General features: G+C 34.9%; 1 protein-coding gene across 2 annotated transcripts in view; it reads right to left on the bottom strand.

The window, feature by feature from the left end:
- Positions 1-1,784: 1,784 nt before the first annotated feature.
- BMPR2 (bone morphogenetic protein receptor type 2) overlaps positions 1,785-17,849 on the bottom strand; it is a 195,767-nt gene continuing 179,702 nt past the window's right edge. For both annotated transcript variants that reach the window (XM_077747557.1, XM_077747559.1), the window contains 3 exons: positions 14,799-14,971; positions 11,534-12,813; positions 1,785-9,233 (listed from right to left, as the gene is read on the bottom strand). In XM_077747557.1, the coding sequence (XP_077603683.1) occupies positions 8,983-9,233; positions 11,534-12,813; positions 14,799-14,971 (1,704 nt within the window). In that variant the 3' untranslated portion in view covers positions 1,785-8,982. The remainder of the gene's footprint in view (positions 9,234-11,533; positions 12,814-14,798; positions 14,972-17,849) is intronic.

The raw sequence follows: 17,849 nt of genomic DNA, 5'->3' as shown, positions 1-17,849 counted from the left end.
AATATTCTGCCTTTACGCTATTAAAACCCCACTCATCTTTTCAAGATGTTGCTCAGCAATAATTTCCTTACAAAAGTCTTCTTTGGCTCTTCAAACACATATTGAGCATACAGTTTACCATTAATTTGGGCACTTACATGTCGTCTTCTTTGGATGTAACTATTTCTTGTGTAGGCTTTCCCTCCACCACAAGATGGTCTAAGTTCCTGGGGGACAGGAATAATATCATTCTTTTTGGTATCTAGTAACACTGATTCAATTTCAAAAAAGTGAATAATACATTATAACAATAAAATGAAAGCTACCCAAATATAGAATTTAATTTGAAAAGCACTAGAGAATAAAGAGGAATATTAATCATTAGAATTAAAAGATTAATCACTAGCTTAAGTTAGTCACTTGCAGAGGATGTAAACTAGGAAGATGGATCAGATAGGTATAGGTGTAAATGAAAATAATTTTACTTGTGATAAGTCCTTATTAAAAGTTTCAGTAGATCATTATTACACATTTTTCTCAAGCCTACATATTCATAGTTTCTCTAACGACATTTAGTCATCATCCTGAATGTCTTGTAGAGAATTGCAGCAGTGCCTAAAACATTATAATGTAAGGTTGTGCATGCAAATCAAAAGGGAAAAGATACCCCAAATCTATTATTCTTAAAATATTATTTCAGGTGACAACAGAGCCTACTAGAGTAGGCCATCCTTCTCCTGAAGCAAAAATTCCCTTGGTATCTAAATAAGACATGTCCAATACTTTTTTTCTATTCTTTGGGGTAATATCTTAATTAATTAATTTTAATTCTTTTAAGTTTATTTATTTTGAGAAAGAGAGAGCATGAGCATGGGAGGGGCAGAGAGAGGGACAGAGAGAATCCCAAGCAGGTTCCACGCTGTCAGCACAGAGCCCAATGCAGTGCTCAATCCCATAAACCATGAGACTGTCATCTGAGCTGAAATTAAGAGTCAGCCGCTTAACTGACTGTGCCATCCAGGTGCCCCAAATTTTTATTTTTTTGAAGTAATCTCTATGTGGGTCTTGTACTCAGCTCCCAATATCAAGGCTCACATGGCTCTACTGAACCAGCCATGTGCCCAAATCTAGCACTCTTTCAAAACATGCTGGTTCCAGACACCTAGCTAATACACTGGATTCATCTAGAGTCAAAAACAATGTGTTGCTTTCAAAAACTCATATTGCATTTTAACAAAGACTTATAAAAATTCAAGGATCTAACTGAAAAGATTATTTGATGATGGTTAGCACAAACATAATGTTAGGCCAATAGATATCATTATTTTGGTGCCTGCTAGTTTTTCAGTAACTGCAAATTGCTTCATGTATGTCCCAGGCTATTCTATTTAACCACTGGGCCATTTTCACTTTTATTTTTGAATTCTCTTGGCATAATCAGAGATTGAAAACTGTATTTCAAAGCAAAATGAAAAATTCATTAGAATCTCAAACCAGTTCTGTGGCTTTGGACAAGATATTTAACTTCTTCAGCAACAGTTTTTTTAATGTTTAAAACAGGGATAATATTGTATTTTGTAGGATTGCTATGAGGATTATCAACATATGTAGAAAAACTACCACAGTGCCTGACAAACAGAAAGTATGCAACTACTATTCTAACGTTAGTTGATTTTTTTTTAATGTTATTACGCTGAGTAATGACAGTCACATTAGGACATTTACTACTCTGGTACAAAACACCTAAAATATCACACCAATAGTCTTAATTTCTGGTGACCTCATAAAATCAAAAGATACAATCATTGTTGTCATTAATATGATCTTTAATAAATGGAATAATGCACCATTTTACAGCAAGCCTTTTTTAAACCTAAAGAACTGTCCTAAAATCTCCTTCTCCAATGTCTCTGCAGCAATACAATCTTTTTATTTAGGTTTATATATATCAAAGCATTTACTTACAATTATTCATAAAAAACTCTTTAGTGGCTTAATGTCAGCTTTCATAGTGGCATCCATAGATAATACAAAAGAAAAGTGATTTGCTTTATTTCATACTCACACTGATCCATCAAACACAACTTATACAGCATAGCAAGGTCTCAGACGGCTTTTACAAAAGCAAAATAACTGAAAGTAATTTTTCATAAATTCATATGATATTCTATCTGTAATGTAAGAGCAAAACACACCAACAAAAGATACCCGTTAACAAGAAAGAGGGTTCTGAGGAATTGCCAATATTTTCAGCCTTTCTTATTTCAGAAAAGCATCCTCAGAAATGAATACTCTGTAGCTTATGTTTCTCCTGTCCATTCAGAAAAACCATGGCAGCTACACATCTCCATGTTTCAGCTACTACAACACCCTAAGAGTTAGTGTACTTTACAATTATCCACTTATCTTCATTTGAAAAATTATCAACAGAAAATTAAGGATGATTCCAGCTTATACAAACACTTACACAATATAATTTCCATGGAAACATGACAACAAGGCATACAAAAACTTTAAATAAATAAATGTGACGAGAAAAAGAAAAGCCACAGAAGCCAAGCAATTCAATTTTAACTGGAACCTATCTTTGAATTACATCTTTTAGTAATTTAGTTTTATTATTAGGCTTCTTTAAAAATATGTTTCCCTATCATACATAAGAGGATTGGTAATAAGGCAGAGAGCCTGAGACAAGAGACTGGTTACAAATCACTGTTAGGATTTTAAGTATACAGCATATCAATTTGGAGCTTGAACATTTGGATCTGAGAAAGTGATAAATAGCTTACCATACGTTACCTTCTTAAAACCATCCAAATTATTACTAAAACTATAAACTCATTAATTCACTTTTAGAAGACAGTTTTATAATGTTAAATTACCTCAGTTAAATTTTATCTCAGAGGAACTACTTTACTAAGTTCTCCCATTAAAAAACAAAGCAAAATGAAATGATTTGTCCCATCATGTATAACCATTTACCCAAAGAAGAGAAAAGGTCTTAAGATGGTGTTTCCACTCTAAGGCCTAAATATGCTGCAACATGTAGCCAATTTGTTGAGTCATTTCCCTCTATTCAGTAATTATAGAATGGGGCAAGTTTTTATGATTAATGAAATCTGATGTTATGTCTATTAAAATTAAGTCAAATCATAAGATGAAACATTAAAGGAAATGTGTGTGCAACAAACACCTTAAATATTCAACTGGACTAATTGCTTGTTTACTACCAATCAAAGTTTCTCATGTGCAAAGGGATGAAAAGGGCCCTGAGTTTTTAAGTAATGTTAGGTTTACAGAGTGAGTCTAAAACATGAAGATGTTTCTGAAATTTAAAAGTACAAATAAATTGAAAACAAATCTATATGTTGCCTTTTGAAACATTTTAAAGAAGTTGTTTAAAATCCAGTAATTTGCTTAAAAATTCAATCATAAACTGGACGCCCTAGTGATGTGATTTATTTCTAAAGATTCCTTCTCTCTTACCCAAATGTTAGAATCTGGGTTGCAAATTAAGTTTAAAAATGAGTATCACCACAATAATGTTCATAGTAACATTATGAACATCATAGTAATAACAGAATTGTAATTTTTAAAGATCTGATAGATTTGGGGCACAATTTTAACACACAGCATAAAATCTTCTGAATTCTGTATTTTCAAATGTATCAGCCATGAGATAAAATCCTAAATTTTGCTTTATATGCACACTCAATTTTAGCCAGCCACTTAAAAGTTAAATGAAAATTGTTATAGTCCAGTCTATGCAAAATAATAAGTATTTCAAAAGTGGTCTGCAGAAATGTTCATAGATAATACCTAATTACTGTAAGGTTTTTGAAAGTTAATCTTGCATTTTGTGTTTAACATTTGATACAAAGAAATATGTAAAATGTTGTGGCTCAATCACAATGTTAAGCTTGCTGCAATATAGTTTAAAAATTTTAATGGCAAAATTACATACAATTCTGTATGCATGGCTTTTTAGTTTTAACTAATGAGAATATAAAACTGTAAAACTCCACAATAGAAAATGTTAGAGAATATAAAATTAAATTAAGTACTGATTTTCTGACAATCTGATGGTTGGATTCATTATCAAACGGTAACATCCTAATTTTTAATTCTATTCTACCGAACTATTACTTAACTGGAGTAATGAATTTGAATAGAACATAAAATATAATTTTAGGTTCTTAAGCATAAATAGTTATTAAAATAGGGCAGAGAAGAAAAAGCTAAGGAAACGAAAGTAATTTTGTCTGAAGAACTTAGATGTTGAGAAGCCTGAAGCATACTGAAGAAAAGCAATACTGGAGAAGATGACCAACTCACTCTCTTTTTAGTGGTGGAGAGGAGAAATGCTTTTAAGATGAAACAGGAGAGAAGCAGAATAGACATGAAGAAAATTTTCCTGATACAGAAGATTGCAAGTCAGATAACCAAGAGAAAGAGTAAGTCAGAAAGAGGTGATTGAAGGAAAGTAATGGGTAGGTGCACCACAGCACCCTGAGATTTCCTCTTTTCTTCTGTTAGTTTAATCTGAAAAGCTATAGAAAAGCCTTCATTTGGTAATAACATTTGTGTAACTAGCTCAAACAGTAATTTGACAGATTTACTAAATCAAAGAACATATTTAAGAGTAGATCATGTAGTTTTGGTTAAAGTTTGCATTGTTCAGAATCTACAAATTAAAAGACAATTTTATTTGCTAAAGAGCAAACTGACAGCAAAAGGTATATTTAGACCCATTTCAGTCTGAAATAAACCTCTTGGGGTATATGTGGGAGTGTTACACAATTTCTGGAATGACAGGTCTAGATAATCAACTAATGTGTGTACAGATTCTAGTAAGTTAGCTTTGGAAGATAAAGTAATAGATATAGTAATCTGTGAATGGTTATGCAATCACCTGCACATCACTGGTTTTAAGTTCAACATGAATTTATAAAAGGTTGTATAGAAATACAATGTAATCTCAAGTTCTAGGAGCTAACTACCTCCAATGAAATATTCGTTTCCATAAATATAAAGAAAGACAAAATGTACTGAAATATTTTTCCATTTCAAATGAGTTTGAAGAGAGGTTTACAGAGAATGTGAAGTTCAGTAAATAACTGCAGCCTACCGGGTATTCCATTTGGCTTTAGATACCAAACTTGAAAATATTTTAAATACAAATACTTGTCAAATTTTGTGACAATTCCCACTGAAACACATACTTGCTTGTGTGTTCTCACCTTTCTTTAGTTATTTTCACATTCACAAACAATGTATATTTTCTGGAATAAGTGTATACATGTAAGGAAGCTACTGAAACTGCTTTATAAGAAAGATATGATCCTTGTATCCTTCCTATATCCTTCTCAATTAGTTTTCTGGATTAATAAAACTTTCTATCACAAGCAGAAATTTTCAAGATGGAGTCAAAGAATTGATGAGACTTACAGTCCGTGTTAAATTAATTCCTCCAAATCAAGTCTGGAACCAAGTTAGGGGAAACTCTCTGCTCCCAAAAGCCACCTTCACTTGTCCCTTAAAATTTACTTTACATTTAGTTCTGTCTGCAATGTAAGAATATTAGGAGTGAAGAAAAGTGAAATTATTTTGAGATTCATGATGGCAGATGGGGGACTGAATTTTATCTTGAATTAGTAATTATTCCTCAAGTAATAGTCAGCATAGACATGTCTACAGGCTGTATGTTTGCCTAACTTCTAAAGTCATTAAGGTATCTGGTTTGGCTTATATACAAGCCACAACGGTGCTGGGAGTGCAATAATCTGAATTTCTTACAAAATGACAATATATTACACATTCTGGCACACTGTGTGTAGGCAGTATAGTGTGGGTGAAAGAGATCTAGAGAGGTAACCCCGAGGTTAAAATCCAGCTTTCTCTATTACTAGGATGTGGAACTTGGGCAAATTACTTAGCTTCTCTTAGTTTCAGTTTCCTCAATCTGTAAAGTGGGAATATTAACTATAATCCTCAAATGGTTGCTATGAGGATTAAAAGATATTGAGTATGTATACCCCAGCATTCAGCATATAATAAATTGTCAGTTAGCATTATTTAATTCCTGTGCATTCACATAACATTTTACACTGATAATGTTCCCCCCCTCAAATTATGAATTTAAAAGGGGGAACACTGTTAGGATTTATAATTACTCATTATTGTTTAAACACAATTCAAATCAAGTTCTTTCAATGACTTAGTTCTGATATACAATTAGGATAGTTAAGGGATTAATATTAGATTTTGATTACCAATTATGATGCTTTTGAGGCTGTAAAACTAGCAAAATGAATTTTAATATTTATTCATTAAACATTTTATTTCATTCAATATCTTATTCATAAGGACCCAAATGCTTTTCTACATGCAAAATTTTGTGATAGCAGTTAAATATTAGCTTCAAGAACCATTTATTATTAGATGAATAAAGTTACCAAGTATTTTAAGTAATTTTGCTTGCTTGTAGATTACAGATTCTGAATCCGTCTGACGTAAAATTTAATTTAAAATTTATTAAAATGATCTACACTTTCTACTTCTACTTTTTCCAGAGTCTACTAAAAAACTAGGGAAAGAGAATTATTTGTTTTAAACATGCTTGCATGAAACGGGAAACTTATAAGGATTCTTTTAATTTGGTATATTAATTTTTAAAAGCATTTTATTATTAAACATCAAAAAAATGCTAGAAAATTACAACCTACTAGCCTAAACACAAGGTAGAGTGTAAGATAACTCTTCTTCTGTCAGGAAAAGATAAGTTAGATCTCAAATAGTCATTCATCCTCAATGCTTTCAATTGGAGAAGGAATATAATTTGTTTTGACTCAAAGATACCTACAAATGTTTTCAAATAATATTGACATACAGTTCAAAGACATTTAAAGGCAAGAGAACTAAGTGAAAATTTGGTGAGAAAGAATATAAACAATTTGTTTCATTGATAGAAGAATAACTAATTATTCCAGAAGACTGAAAAATATGTTAAGAATCTGAATCAATAGAAGGGTCAATAAAACATAACAGGTGGAAGTCCTGGGCACTAGAAAAATAATATTAATTCTAAAAATTCAAAACTGTGTTTAGCCATCCATTAGAATAAATGTTAAGTGATATAACATCTAACTCATAGGATCATCGCACATAAAAAGTAAAAGAAGGCTTATACAGTAAATCATAAATATTTTGGACAGAAAATTGGGAAATTTGGCTTGTCATTAGCTAAATGGTAAAGACAGAAGAATATGAGTGAGAAAATATTGTTCAGGAGATGAAAACCTAAAAGAAAGTATATGGGGATTTGTGTTTTCCTCTTGGTTTTTTATCTCCCAGAGAAATCTTAGAACTTAGTTAAATAACATCTATCTAGAGAATTTGGAAAAATTAAGTGAGATCATCACTGTTTGCAAATTGATAGAAAATAATTTGTGCTTATAAAAAAAGTCCCTTATTTGACATAAAGTGCTTTATTTAAAAAAATGTTGAGGTGTTGTTTAGAGACAGTTATCAGTAATGAAAGAAGCAAAGGAAGCTTTTAAAGACAATATGATTTGAAGGATACATAACATGTTATCACTAAAAGGTATACTCTATTATAATGTAAATAATAAATGCTTCTCACATATCAAAGATCGTATGAAAACTGACAAAAAGAGAAATTATGAAAATAGGATTAGTGAAGAAACAGTTATGAAAAAAGAGAGGTAAGCCTCAGTCTGCTCAACAATGATAGGTTTGGCAGCAATCCTTCCTTCCACAGGGATGTGGCATGCTAGATGAATGATTTTTCCACACAGTGTTTTAGGTCATGGGAAGAGGACTCATTTTCAGATAAAGTCACCAGGCTTTGCTCGGGAAGGGAATAAAAAGATACTACTAGTTCAAAACTACAAATTATTTTTGAAGTTATTTTAAATGGGAAATGTAATTTTATTTGAGTCAAAGATGGCCTATTCAGAGAATGAAGGCTATTAACACTATGTAGTCTTAACCATCTACCTACTTAAAAATTCCATATAAGTATAGCTCTGTAAGTTTTCTGATAAAAATGTGCTTCTTAAATAAATGAATATGGAACATGAACACACATATAAAAATAAAATAAAATGAAAAAAGGCTAATATTTGACTTCATCTACTTTGTTCTATGCTCTCTTACGAACTTCCAAAAACCATAAACAAATATGTTTGTTAAAATGCCTGGAAAGAAACGTTTAGGACTTGGAAGGTTAAAAGAAATGGCATTTCAAACTAGGTTTTGGTAGTTCCTCCCCTAGAGCCCTTTGAGACAATGTTTCTGCATTCTCCATTAGGAGAGAGAAAGCAAGAAATCAGGTAGCTGCTTTCTCTTGTGCAAAATTCACTGTCATAGAACTGACCTGCCAAAAGTATGGGAGATGGGGCAGAAAAATTTTGGAAGAATGTGTACTCTGTTAGGAAGAGAGCTTATAAGAAAGCTTATTTGTGAACTATAGACTATTGCACGTTCAAACGAAACACAAGAGAAAAGAATGTCCAACAGGTAATATGTTCAGAACAGTTCAACATATACACTAGCTTGTGCCCAGAAAGAAAACATGGATACCAGACACCACTGCAGTCAAACCTGTCTTAATTTGCTTCTGTTTTAATGACCTTTAGAAACTGGTCCAAACTGATTATCAGCAATACATTGTTTTTGCTTTTTTTCTTAAAAAAATATTTTGAGACCACTTTTGATACACACACATATAATTCTGTGGTCATAACAGACAAATATAACTTTAATGAGACTAAACAAAAGTGCAAAACTTAAAAAAACAAAATTAAAAAATATGGAAGCATAAGCTAAATTTTTCTGCATAGCTGAAATCTATTTAAAGCAAGTCCTGTTGCAGGGGTAGGAGGGGATACTGACAGGAAGATAAAGCAGTTTTTTTTTTAATGTCTTCTGCACGTTTAAATGATGCAAAAAATAATTTCACTCCATAGGCTTGAAACTATTTCACAGACAGTTCATTCCTATATCTTTAGACACCATAGTAGTGGCAGTGCCTCCTTCTGCAAGGTAAACTGCGGTGCTGGATTTGGAATGAACTGCCCTGTCACTGCCGTTGTTGTTGACCTCACAGTCCAGAGGTTCAGTGGAGATGACCCAGGTGGAGGGGCGCCACCGCTTAAGAGAATAAGGAGTTTTCACACGTTTCTTGATCTTTTCACCAGATCCTGATTTGCCATCTTGTGTTGATTCACCTACTAGAAATAAAAGCACAGAAAAATAAACTATATATAAAGAAACTCTCAAAATAGTAAAAACCTAGGGTTGTAACCTAAGAACAGATCAGACTAATATCTACAGGATATTTTAAAAATTACTACTTGAAATTCATAATTTCAGGTAATTATTTTCTAAAAAAAACTTAACCAACTTATTTTGAGACTCTTCAAGTCCAATGTTTTTATAACTGGTTGAATTATTCTACAGGGCAAGCAAAAATAAAGGAGAAAATGAAAACTGTATTCTCAAATCCTTTGGTTATTGGTAGTGATCCTAACTTGACAAATGCATTGAGCCATTTTAATTAATGTTCAAAGAGAATCAAATTTTTTTAATTTTATTTTTTGAGAGAGAGAGAGCGAGAGAAAGAGAGAGAGAGATGTGCTTGAGCAAGTGGGGGATGGGTGGAGAGAGGAGGAGATGGAATCCTAAGGAGGTTTCTGGGGCTCAAACCCATGAACCGGGAGATCAGACCTAAGCCAAAATCAAGAGTCATTGCTTAATCAACTGAGCCACCCAGGCACCCACCAAAAAATCAAATTTTAAAGGCATCTGGCATATAATATTTTCAGAAGAATGACATAAATATAATATAAATTTTCTAGTAATTCCCCTTTCCCACACCTGACAAGACATTTTAGTGATATGAAGCCCTGCCACAGGTGTGTCAATTGATCTATGATACAAGCCATTCTGGCAAAGGGCTAGATTCTACTGACTTTTTTTTTTTAATGTTTTATTTATTTCTGAGAGAGAGAGAGAGACAGCGTGAGCAGGGGAGGGTCAGAGAGAGAGGGAGACACAGAATCAGAAACAGGCTCCAGGCTCTGAGCTAGCTGTCAGCAACCAAGCCTGACGCAGGGCTCGAACCCATGAACTGTGAGACCATAACCTGAGTCTACTGATTAAATTTTTAAGTAATGCCCAATGTGGGGCTCGAACCCCAAAATCAAGTTGCATGTTCTACATGCAACCAGGTGCCCCTCTGCTGATTAATTTTAAAATTTTTTAAATGTTACTATTTATTTCTGAGAGAGAGACAGACAGACAGACAGCGTGAGCAGGGGAGGGTCAGAGAGTCAGAGAGAGCGGGAGACACAGAATCTGAAACAGGCTCCAGCTCTGAGCTAGCTGTCAGCACAGAGCCCGACGCAGGGCTCGAACCCATGAACCGTGAGATCATGACGTGAGCCGAAGTCAGACTGAGCCACCCAGGTGCCTCTCTGCTGATTAATTTTTGAGCGCTAAATCCTTTCATCCCATTTTGTAGTCCTTGACAACAACCATAAAACATGACTTTCCTTTTATTTCCCATAAAGTGCTGTCAGTCTAAAAGATAAATTGTTTTGTATAATGATGACTGTTAAAGATTTTGGTAAGCTCTCCTGTCTTGTGTGATAACCTCTTTACAGCCAGAAACCAAGTATTGAGTTATTTGTTTAGATTTCTAGGGGACCCAATGACACAATGCTATAGGCATGTAGGAGGCTCAACACATCTCTTGAAAAAGATGACACTAAAAAAAAAAAAAAAAAACCCAAAAAACCATAACAAGTTTAGTTTTTTTATAGTGACTTTTTCTGAATTTTCTCTGGACTTCTAAGGTTTATTAAGGTTAGTCTGATAAAATCTACATGTGTCTATAATAGATGTTAATATACTCAACAAACTCTTTCAAAAGTTCTACTGGCATCATTTTACCTGGAGGTTTTTTTAAAAAAATATTTATGTTTGAGAGAGAGTGCACAAGTGCATGCGCATGACAGAGAGAGACAGTATGTGCATGAGCACAGGAGGGGAAGAGAGAGAGGGAGACAAAGGATCTGAAACAGGCTCTGTGCTGACAGCAGACAGCCTGATGTGGGGCTCAAACTCACCAACTGTGAGATTATGACTTGAGCTGAAGTCAAACATTTAGCTGACTGAGCCACCCAGGTGCCCCTTACCTGAAGCTTTTAAACACGTATTTACTTAATCTCAATGATTCACAGTATTTATGTAAACTGCATTATAAACCAGGAGCTACATAAAGTATGTATTAAGTTGGTAATTATTCTGACTATTGTGACATTGACTATTTCATTATCAGCAACAAAAAATTACTTTTTTCTTTGCAATAGTCTGATTACTTTTGAGGTCCAACCAAGTGGTTTATTTTATTTCCAAAAGTGGTAAAAATAAGTAATTGCTAGTTGAAACACAATTTGATTTTATCTAATTAATTATTTAAATTGTCCCGAAAGACAAGCAGGAGAGATTAAATGATCCCTGCACTTACACTGCAAACCGCTGCCATCAAGGACATTTGTGGCTGAAAGATCCAAAGAATTAGGCCTCTGTGCTTTTCTGGGCTTCGATGGTCCAGGATCTGCTACTGTGCTTGGAACACCCTGCGTAAGAACATCTTGCTCTGAACATGGATTACTATTGTTGTTATTGGAATTAGTTCGGCCACCTTCCAGTGGCCGTTCCCTTCTGTCCACAAGACGATCCAGAACACCTTCATCATGGCCAGCCTGTTGCTCTCGTCTCAGTAAAGGTTCATGCTCATCAGGACTGGAATTAATATTCAGCCGGGTATCCTCACCAATGAATTGATTCTGCAGCATTTCTTGGCCCCTGTGTGCCGCTGTATTGGTTGTCTGGCCAGATGGTACTGCTCCATTAACATACTGGGTAGCGACAGTGTGGGAGTTAACACTGTGGTTTCTACCTGCCACACCATTCATTGTGACTGTCACCACATGAGGTTCTGCAGCATTGATTGTATTCATCTTGGCAACTCCAGTTTCTACTTGTTTCAAGTTTGATTTGTGCTTGCTGCCAAATTTCAGCCGGGGCTCCTTGGTTGAATTTTTGGTGTTTAAAGGCAAACTAGTAGGTCTCTTAGGAAGATTCTGTTGCTTGGGCAGAGGATAGATCTGAGTGGGTGGAACATCAGGAATTAAACATGCTTGGCCATTTGCAGCTTGTGTGAAGTCCTGCTGTCCAGTCACTTCTACTGCAAGTTTTATGAGTGGGTAAAGCAAGCTAGAACTGGTACTGCTCAGTGGGTCTGGTCCACTGAACTGTTTAAGAGAATGCTCCATGAGATTCTCATCAGAACTTTCCTTGAGGTTCTTATCAACTTCTTTTGGGTCCAGCTTGTTGGTCTCCAAGTCTTCTTCTGTCAGTTGTAAGCAGACAGGGGTTGGCCCAATTGGCTGAGAAACATTTGTGGCATGCAGATTTGTTTCATCTGAGTATGGCATCTCAGATATAGTGGTCATGCCAGTGCTTGGAGTGAGGCCAGTGGTGTTTGTGGTTGTTGTATTGGTGGACAGGCTGGTGACGCTTGTTTCAGGGCTCGGGATTCGAGCTTGTGCTTGCTGTCGTTCATAGTTAATTGAATTTCGGTTCTTTTCCCCTATAGTCAAAGGTGTGCTAGACATTGAATGCTCAGAAGAAATATTCTTCACAATGCTGTCAGTATGATGGATAGAGTCTTCAATGTATGAGGAAGAAGAATAATCGGGATAAGGGCCAATCTTTGGCACACGCCTATTGTGTGACAGGTTGCTTAAAGAAAGAAAAAAAGTGCCACATTGAGAATGTACATTTATGACAAACGGACCCTCCAAGCGTAAGACCTCTGATTTTAAAGTATGAACTGCTCTTTATTTTATTCCTAACTCATATTATTCTAGAAGTTATTTAAAAATTCTGATCACATAATCAAGTATCAATAATTTGCTAAATGCTAGCTTTATATGATTTAAGACTACTGGAAAACTTAAGTAGATCTAAATATGATTTCATAGATGTTCATTATTTTTATTTGTGAGTTAATTTAAAAATGTTCTCTATAGTTTTATAATACTACCAAATATATTTTTATGAATTGTATTCTTCCACAAGCAGACATAAAGCCTCATGAGAGGAGGAGCCATGGTGTATATTTCTTTTGTACTCCTACAATCCTAGATACATCATTGTGGCTACTCAACAAATACAATACCAATTAAGTTCCAACGGCCAAATGGCATAAAGAATATAAGCTTTTAGGTTGTTCCAAAGTGCTTTCATTAAGAGGCAGTCTAGCAATGAAATGTATCTTCCTGGGGGTAAACTGAGCCATATCAATCAAAGTCCTACAGCCTTAGAGTATAATGCAGAGTGAGACATTCAGATAAAGGAACAACAATTCAGAACTGCTCTCCAGGTCTTCACAGCCATCAACACATTGAGAGGGATGGTTTTTGAGCATTACACTTTAATTTATTTGGGTTATTTAAAATAAAAGCCAGGCGTAGCTTTAATTAAACAATGGCAACATTAATAGATACAAATGTTATAGGAGAAAAACAGCAGCTAAAGGAAGAGAGGTGCTATAAAGAATGACTGATAAAGTTATGAGGGGAATGACAGGAAGGTGAAGAATAAAAAACAGTTGTATGGCACAGGAGGTCTGGGGGAGGGGTAAGGTTCAAAACAATGAAACCTAGAGTAGAATGACTATAGAATGAACCATGATTTAGGGAAAACTATTTTGAAGTGACTGGACACGAGAAACAGCATGTAAAGCATAGAGCTGAAGGATCGGGGGGCAAAAATTGGGCAACACAAGGAAGGGGGGGGTCACATCAAGGACTTCTTCTTACCATTCAGGAAAAATTCAAAAGTACTTAAAAATCTAAACATAAGCAGTGTAAACCCAATTTTGGGTCTACAATTCATAATACAAATTGCTCCTAGAAATTAGAAAAATAGAAAATAGCCCCCCCCCAATTTAATAATCAAGTATATTTTTATCTCAGTTTTCTCTGGTAACACTTTCCTGGGTGCTTTTCTGAAAAAATTTTAACATGTTTTAAATAAAATAACCTAGTGGGAAAATTCCCACCCAAAACATGAAACAAAGAAAGTTCCAATTTTTTAATGAAAATTTTTAAAAGCCCTTTCATTTAGAACCAAAAATCATAGTTCTGACAGAAATGTCTCATAAAATAATATTCATGATGAGATAGAAAGACCTTATGAATTGCTTTCATGTAAAAGTAATACTAGTATATTCTATACAAAAGAGCATTGGATAGGAAGCATAGAAACCTTAGTCTCCAGTGAAACAGTGGTTAGATACACAGGCAAGTTCATAGTTTTATTCTCTCTTAAAAATTTTAAAAATTAATAAAAATTTTAAAAACAAGAGAAAGAGAGATAATAACAACAAACAATAAGTGAGACAATTTATGTAGAAGTGCTTACAAATTTTTGGAACTATGAAAATGTTTGCCTTTATTATTTTAGGGAAGTAGGAGCATTAATAATAATAAAGACTAGCCTCTTTTACTGTATTTTGAGATACAGAAAAACAGATTCCATCTTGCACTTGTACCAAACAAAAATCTCTGTGAAAAAACGAGCATATTGAAAGAAAAAGTATAATGTTAGAGTGTATGAATTAATCATTGCCTATTAGACTGGTTTAATACATTTTTCCTATTCTCTGTTTAGCCTCAATTTTCAATATTGGCTGATGAATGCGAAACCCCACTAGGTCTTACCGTTCATTCTGCATAGCAGTAGACATGGGATTGACTGTTGGGCTCACAGATTTGTTTCTTTCCCATATCATCATAAGTTCAGCCATCCTCTCCTCAGCACACTGTGCAGTAAGCCGAGCTTCTGCATCCTGGTCCCAACAGTCTTCGATTGTCTCCTTGAGTGACCTCACTGCCTATAATAAATGTCAAACAGTATATCTTTAAATGTTTTTATTTCTGAGAGACAGAGACAGACAGACAGACAGCATGAGCAGGGGAGAGTCAGAGAGAGAGGGAGATACAGAATCTGAAGTAGGCTCTAGGCTCTAGGCTCTGAGCTGGCTGTCAGCACAGAGCCCGACCCGGGGCTCAAACCCACGAACTGTGAGATCATGACCTGAGCCGAAGTCGGACGCTTAATCAACTGAGCCACTCAGGCGCCCCTCAAACAGTATCTTTAAAGAAATAGAAGTGCTGAGATTTTTAGTGACATGAGATAAAAGAATGTTCTTTAACCAATATTTTACACAGCTATCATAAAATATTTTAGACTTCAGAGATTTGTAAAGGGTCACATTATCAAAAGATGAGGAACAAGTAAGCAATCAGGGTTTAACTTAACTTCTTAAGAGTTACCCATAAATGTAAGCAGTTGAAAAAAGTTACATGGTTCGTCAAGGTTACAGGTCTGTCATTATTCATTCATAGGCCTGTTATTTCAATCAACAGCCACTAATTCTACTTCAGAAATGAGCTTTGAATTTGATGGAATTTTGGCACGAGGCTATCTTCAATCTCTAGGTGAGCTTTTTTTCCTTTTAGTAAAGAGTATTTCATTCTAACTGTGAAATTTAAAGGGTTGGCATTTTCTTTTTCTTTAAACTACTTTGAATGGTAGTATCTAAAGCGGTCTTCTTCTGCAGTATTCACCTATATCAGTAATGAACAATAGTTTCCCTTTTGGGGAAAGTTGGTTTGAACTTCTTTTTAAAGAACATTTTGGGATGCCTGGGTGGCTCAGTCGGGTAAGTGTTCGACTTTGGCTCAGTTGAATGATCTCACGATCTGTGTTGGGCTCTGTGCTGATAGCTCAGTCTGCAGCCTGCTTCAGATTCTGTGTCTCCCTTCCTCTTTGCCATTCCCCTGCTCACACTATGTCTCTCTCTCAAAAATAAACCTTAAAAATTTTTTTTAAAATAAAAAGCAGATTTTGTACATTTGACAAATTGTCCATCCAGAATCTTTCAGACTTGTTTTTGGATTTGTTTTTATTGAGCTTCAAAGCCTTTGACCTGCTGATATTCATAGTTCTTGTGCCTTTAAAACACTTTCAAAAAAATTAAGGTAAGGGTTGTCGAATTTAACAAATATAGAATACCACTTAATTTTAATTTCAGATAACTAACAAATCATTTTTAGTATATATTCCATGCAACACTTAATCTGAGCATTTTATCTCATAAGCCTATTTTAAGCTAAAATTCTAGTTAGCAATCTTGGCAACATTTTTAGTGTTTTCCTAATAATCTCTGTTCTGTGGCAAACAGATTCAAACCTGTAGGAAATTTGATAATGTTTATTCTAGGCATATGCTAAATGAATACCTGCACCATGGCCCACTCCTGATGCCATCTTTCCTGTTCCCTTAGCTCTTCTTTTTTTTTTTTTTTTTTTTTTAAGTTTTTTATTTTTGATAGAGACAGCGTGAGCAGGGGAGGAGCAGAGAGAGAGGGACACAGAATCTGAAGCAGGCTCCAGGTTCTGAGCTGTCAGCAAAGAGCCCGATGTGGGGCTCGAACTCACGAACCACGAGATCATGACCTGAGCTGAAGTTAGATGCTTAACCAACTGAGCCACCCAGGCGCCCCTCCCTTAGCTATTCTAAGCTGCCTGCCTCAGTGCCACAGCACAAATCCAAGATTATATCTTTTAAGGCTGAAATTTATACTGAAGATTTTTTACGTTTATTTATTTACTGAGAGAGAAAAAGAGAGAGAGACACAATCCCAAGAAGGCTCTGCAATGTCAGTGCAGAGCCCCACATGAGGCTTACACTCATGAACCATGAGATCACAACCTGAGCCAAAATCAAGAGTTGGATGCTCAACCAACTGAGCCACCCAAGTGCCCCGAAATTTATATTGAATCTTGAAATCTATTTTAATATATGTTCCAGGCTCTGACTACTGAGTAAAAATTAAAATTCAAACAAGTATAGATATCAATTAATAATCCTCTCATTAAATAATAATCTAACTATTTCTCAAATTTTAGAAAAACCTGAAGAATAGATATTGATCATCTGGAGTTTAAGGTAACTGTGTACCTCTCTGAGGTAGAAATTTGGTATTTATGTTAGAAGTACAATTGCATCCATTATTTATGGTAGTTAAGTTCTACAAAGTTACTGTAAATGCTGAATTAGTGAACACTGAACCACTGCTCCTAGGGGAAATACAGGGTTAAACTCCTGTGAGCCTCTGGCCACAAGAGTTTTGCTAACTTATCAATAAATAATCTTGTTTCATTTGTGTTTCTGTTTAAAGACATCTTTTCTTAAAGTTTATTTATTTTGAGGTGGGGGCAGAGACAGTGGAGAAACCCAAGCAGGTCTGCAGTGACAGTGAGGCTCGAACCCATGAACTGTGAGATCATGACCTGAAGCTAGATGCTCAACCACCCAGGCGCCCCCTGTTTAAAGACATCTTTAAAAATATTTATTAATTTATTCACTGTGCTCATGGCCCACAGCACTCTATATCATCCCATTACAAAGTAAATCTAGTATACATTTTTCTTCTTCAAAAGGCACATCACAGCCTTCTAGTGCTTGGGAGCACTGTATTCAGCACTTCAGCACTACAGGTGGAGGCTATTTTAACACAGAAATCACTAACAAAATGCTGCAAATGTGCAAAATATGCTAAGCAAATAGCAAAAAGGACACTTGTTTATAGTTTAATAGATTTAAAAAAAAAAAAGACAGAGTGCCTTGTTGATCTCAGATGTATATCTGATGACTATAGTTTTTCGCTGCTCTGTGTATATCCATGAATGACCATAAAAGTATTC

The sequence above is a fragment of the Crocuta crocuta genome, unplaced genomic scaffold (assembly GCF_008692635.1).
Source record: "Crocuta crocuta isolate KB4526 unplaced genomic scaffold, BGI_CrCroc_1.0 scaffold159, whole genome shotgun sequence".
In the NCBI taxonomy this organism is placed as follows: domain Eukaryota; kingdom Metazoa; phylum Chordata; class Mammalia; order Carnivora; family Hyaenidae; genus Crocuta; species Crocuta crocuta.
Note: the sequence above shows the minus strand (reverse complement) of the source record. Positions and strands in the feature narration are given on the sequence as shown.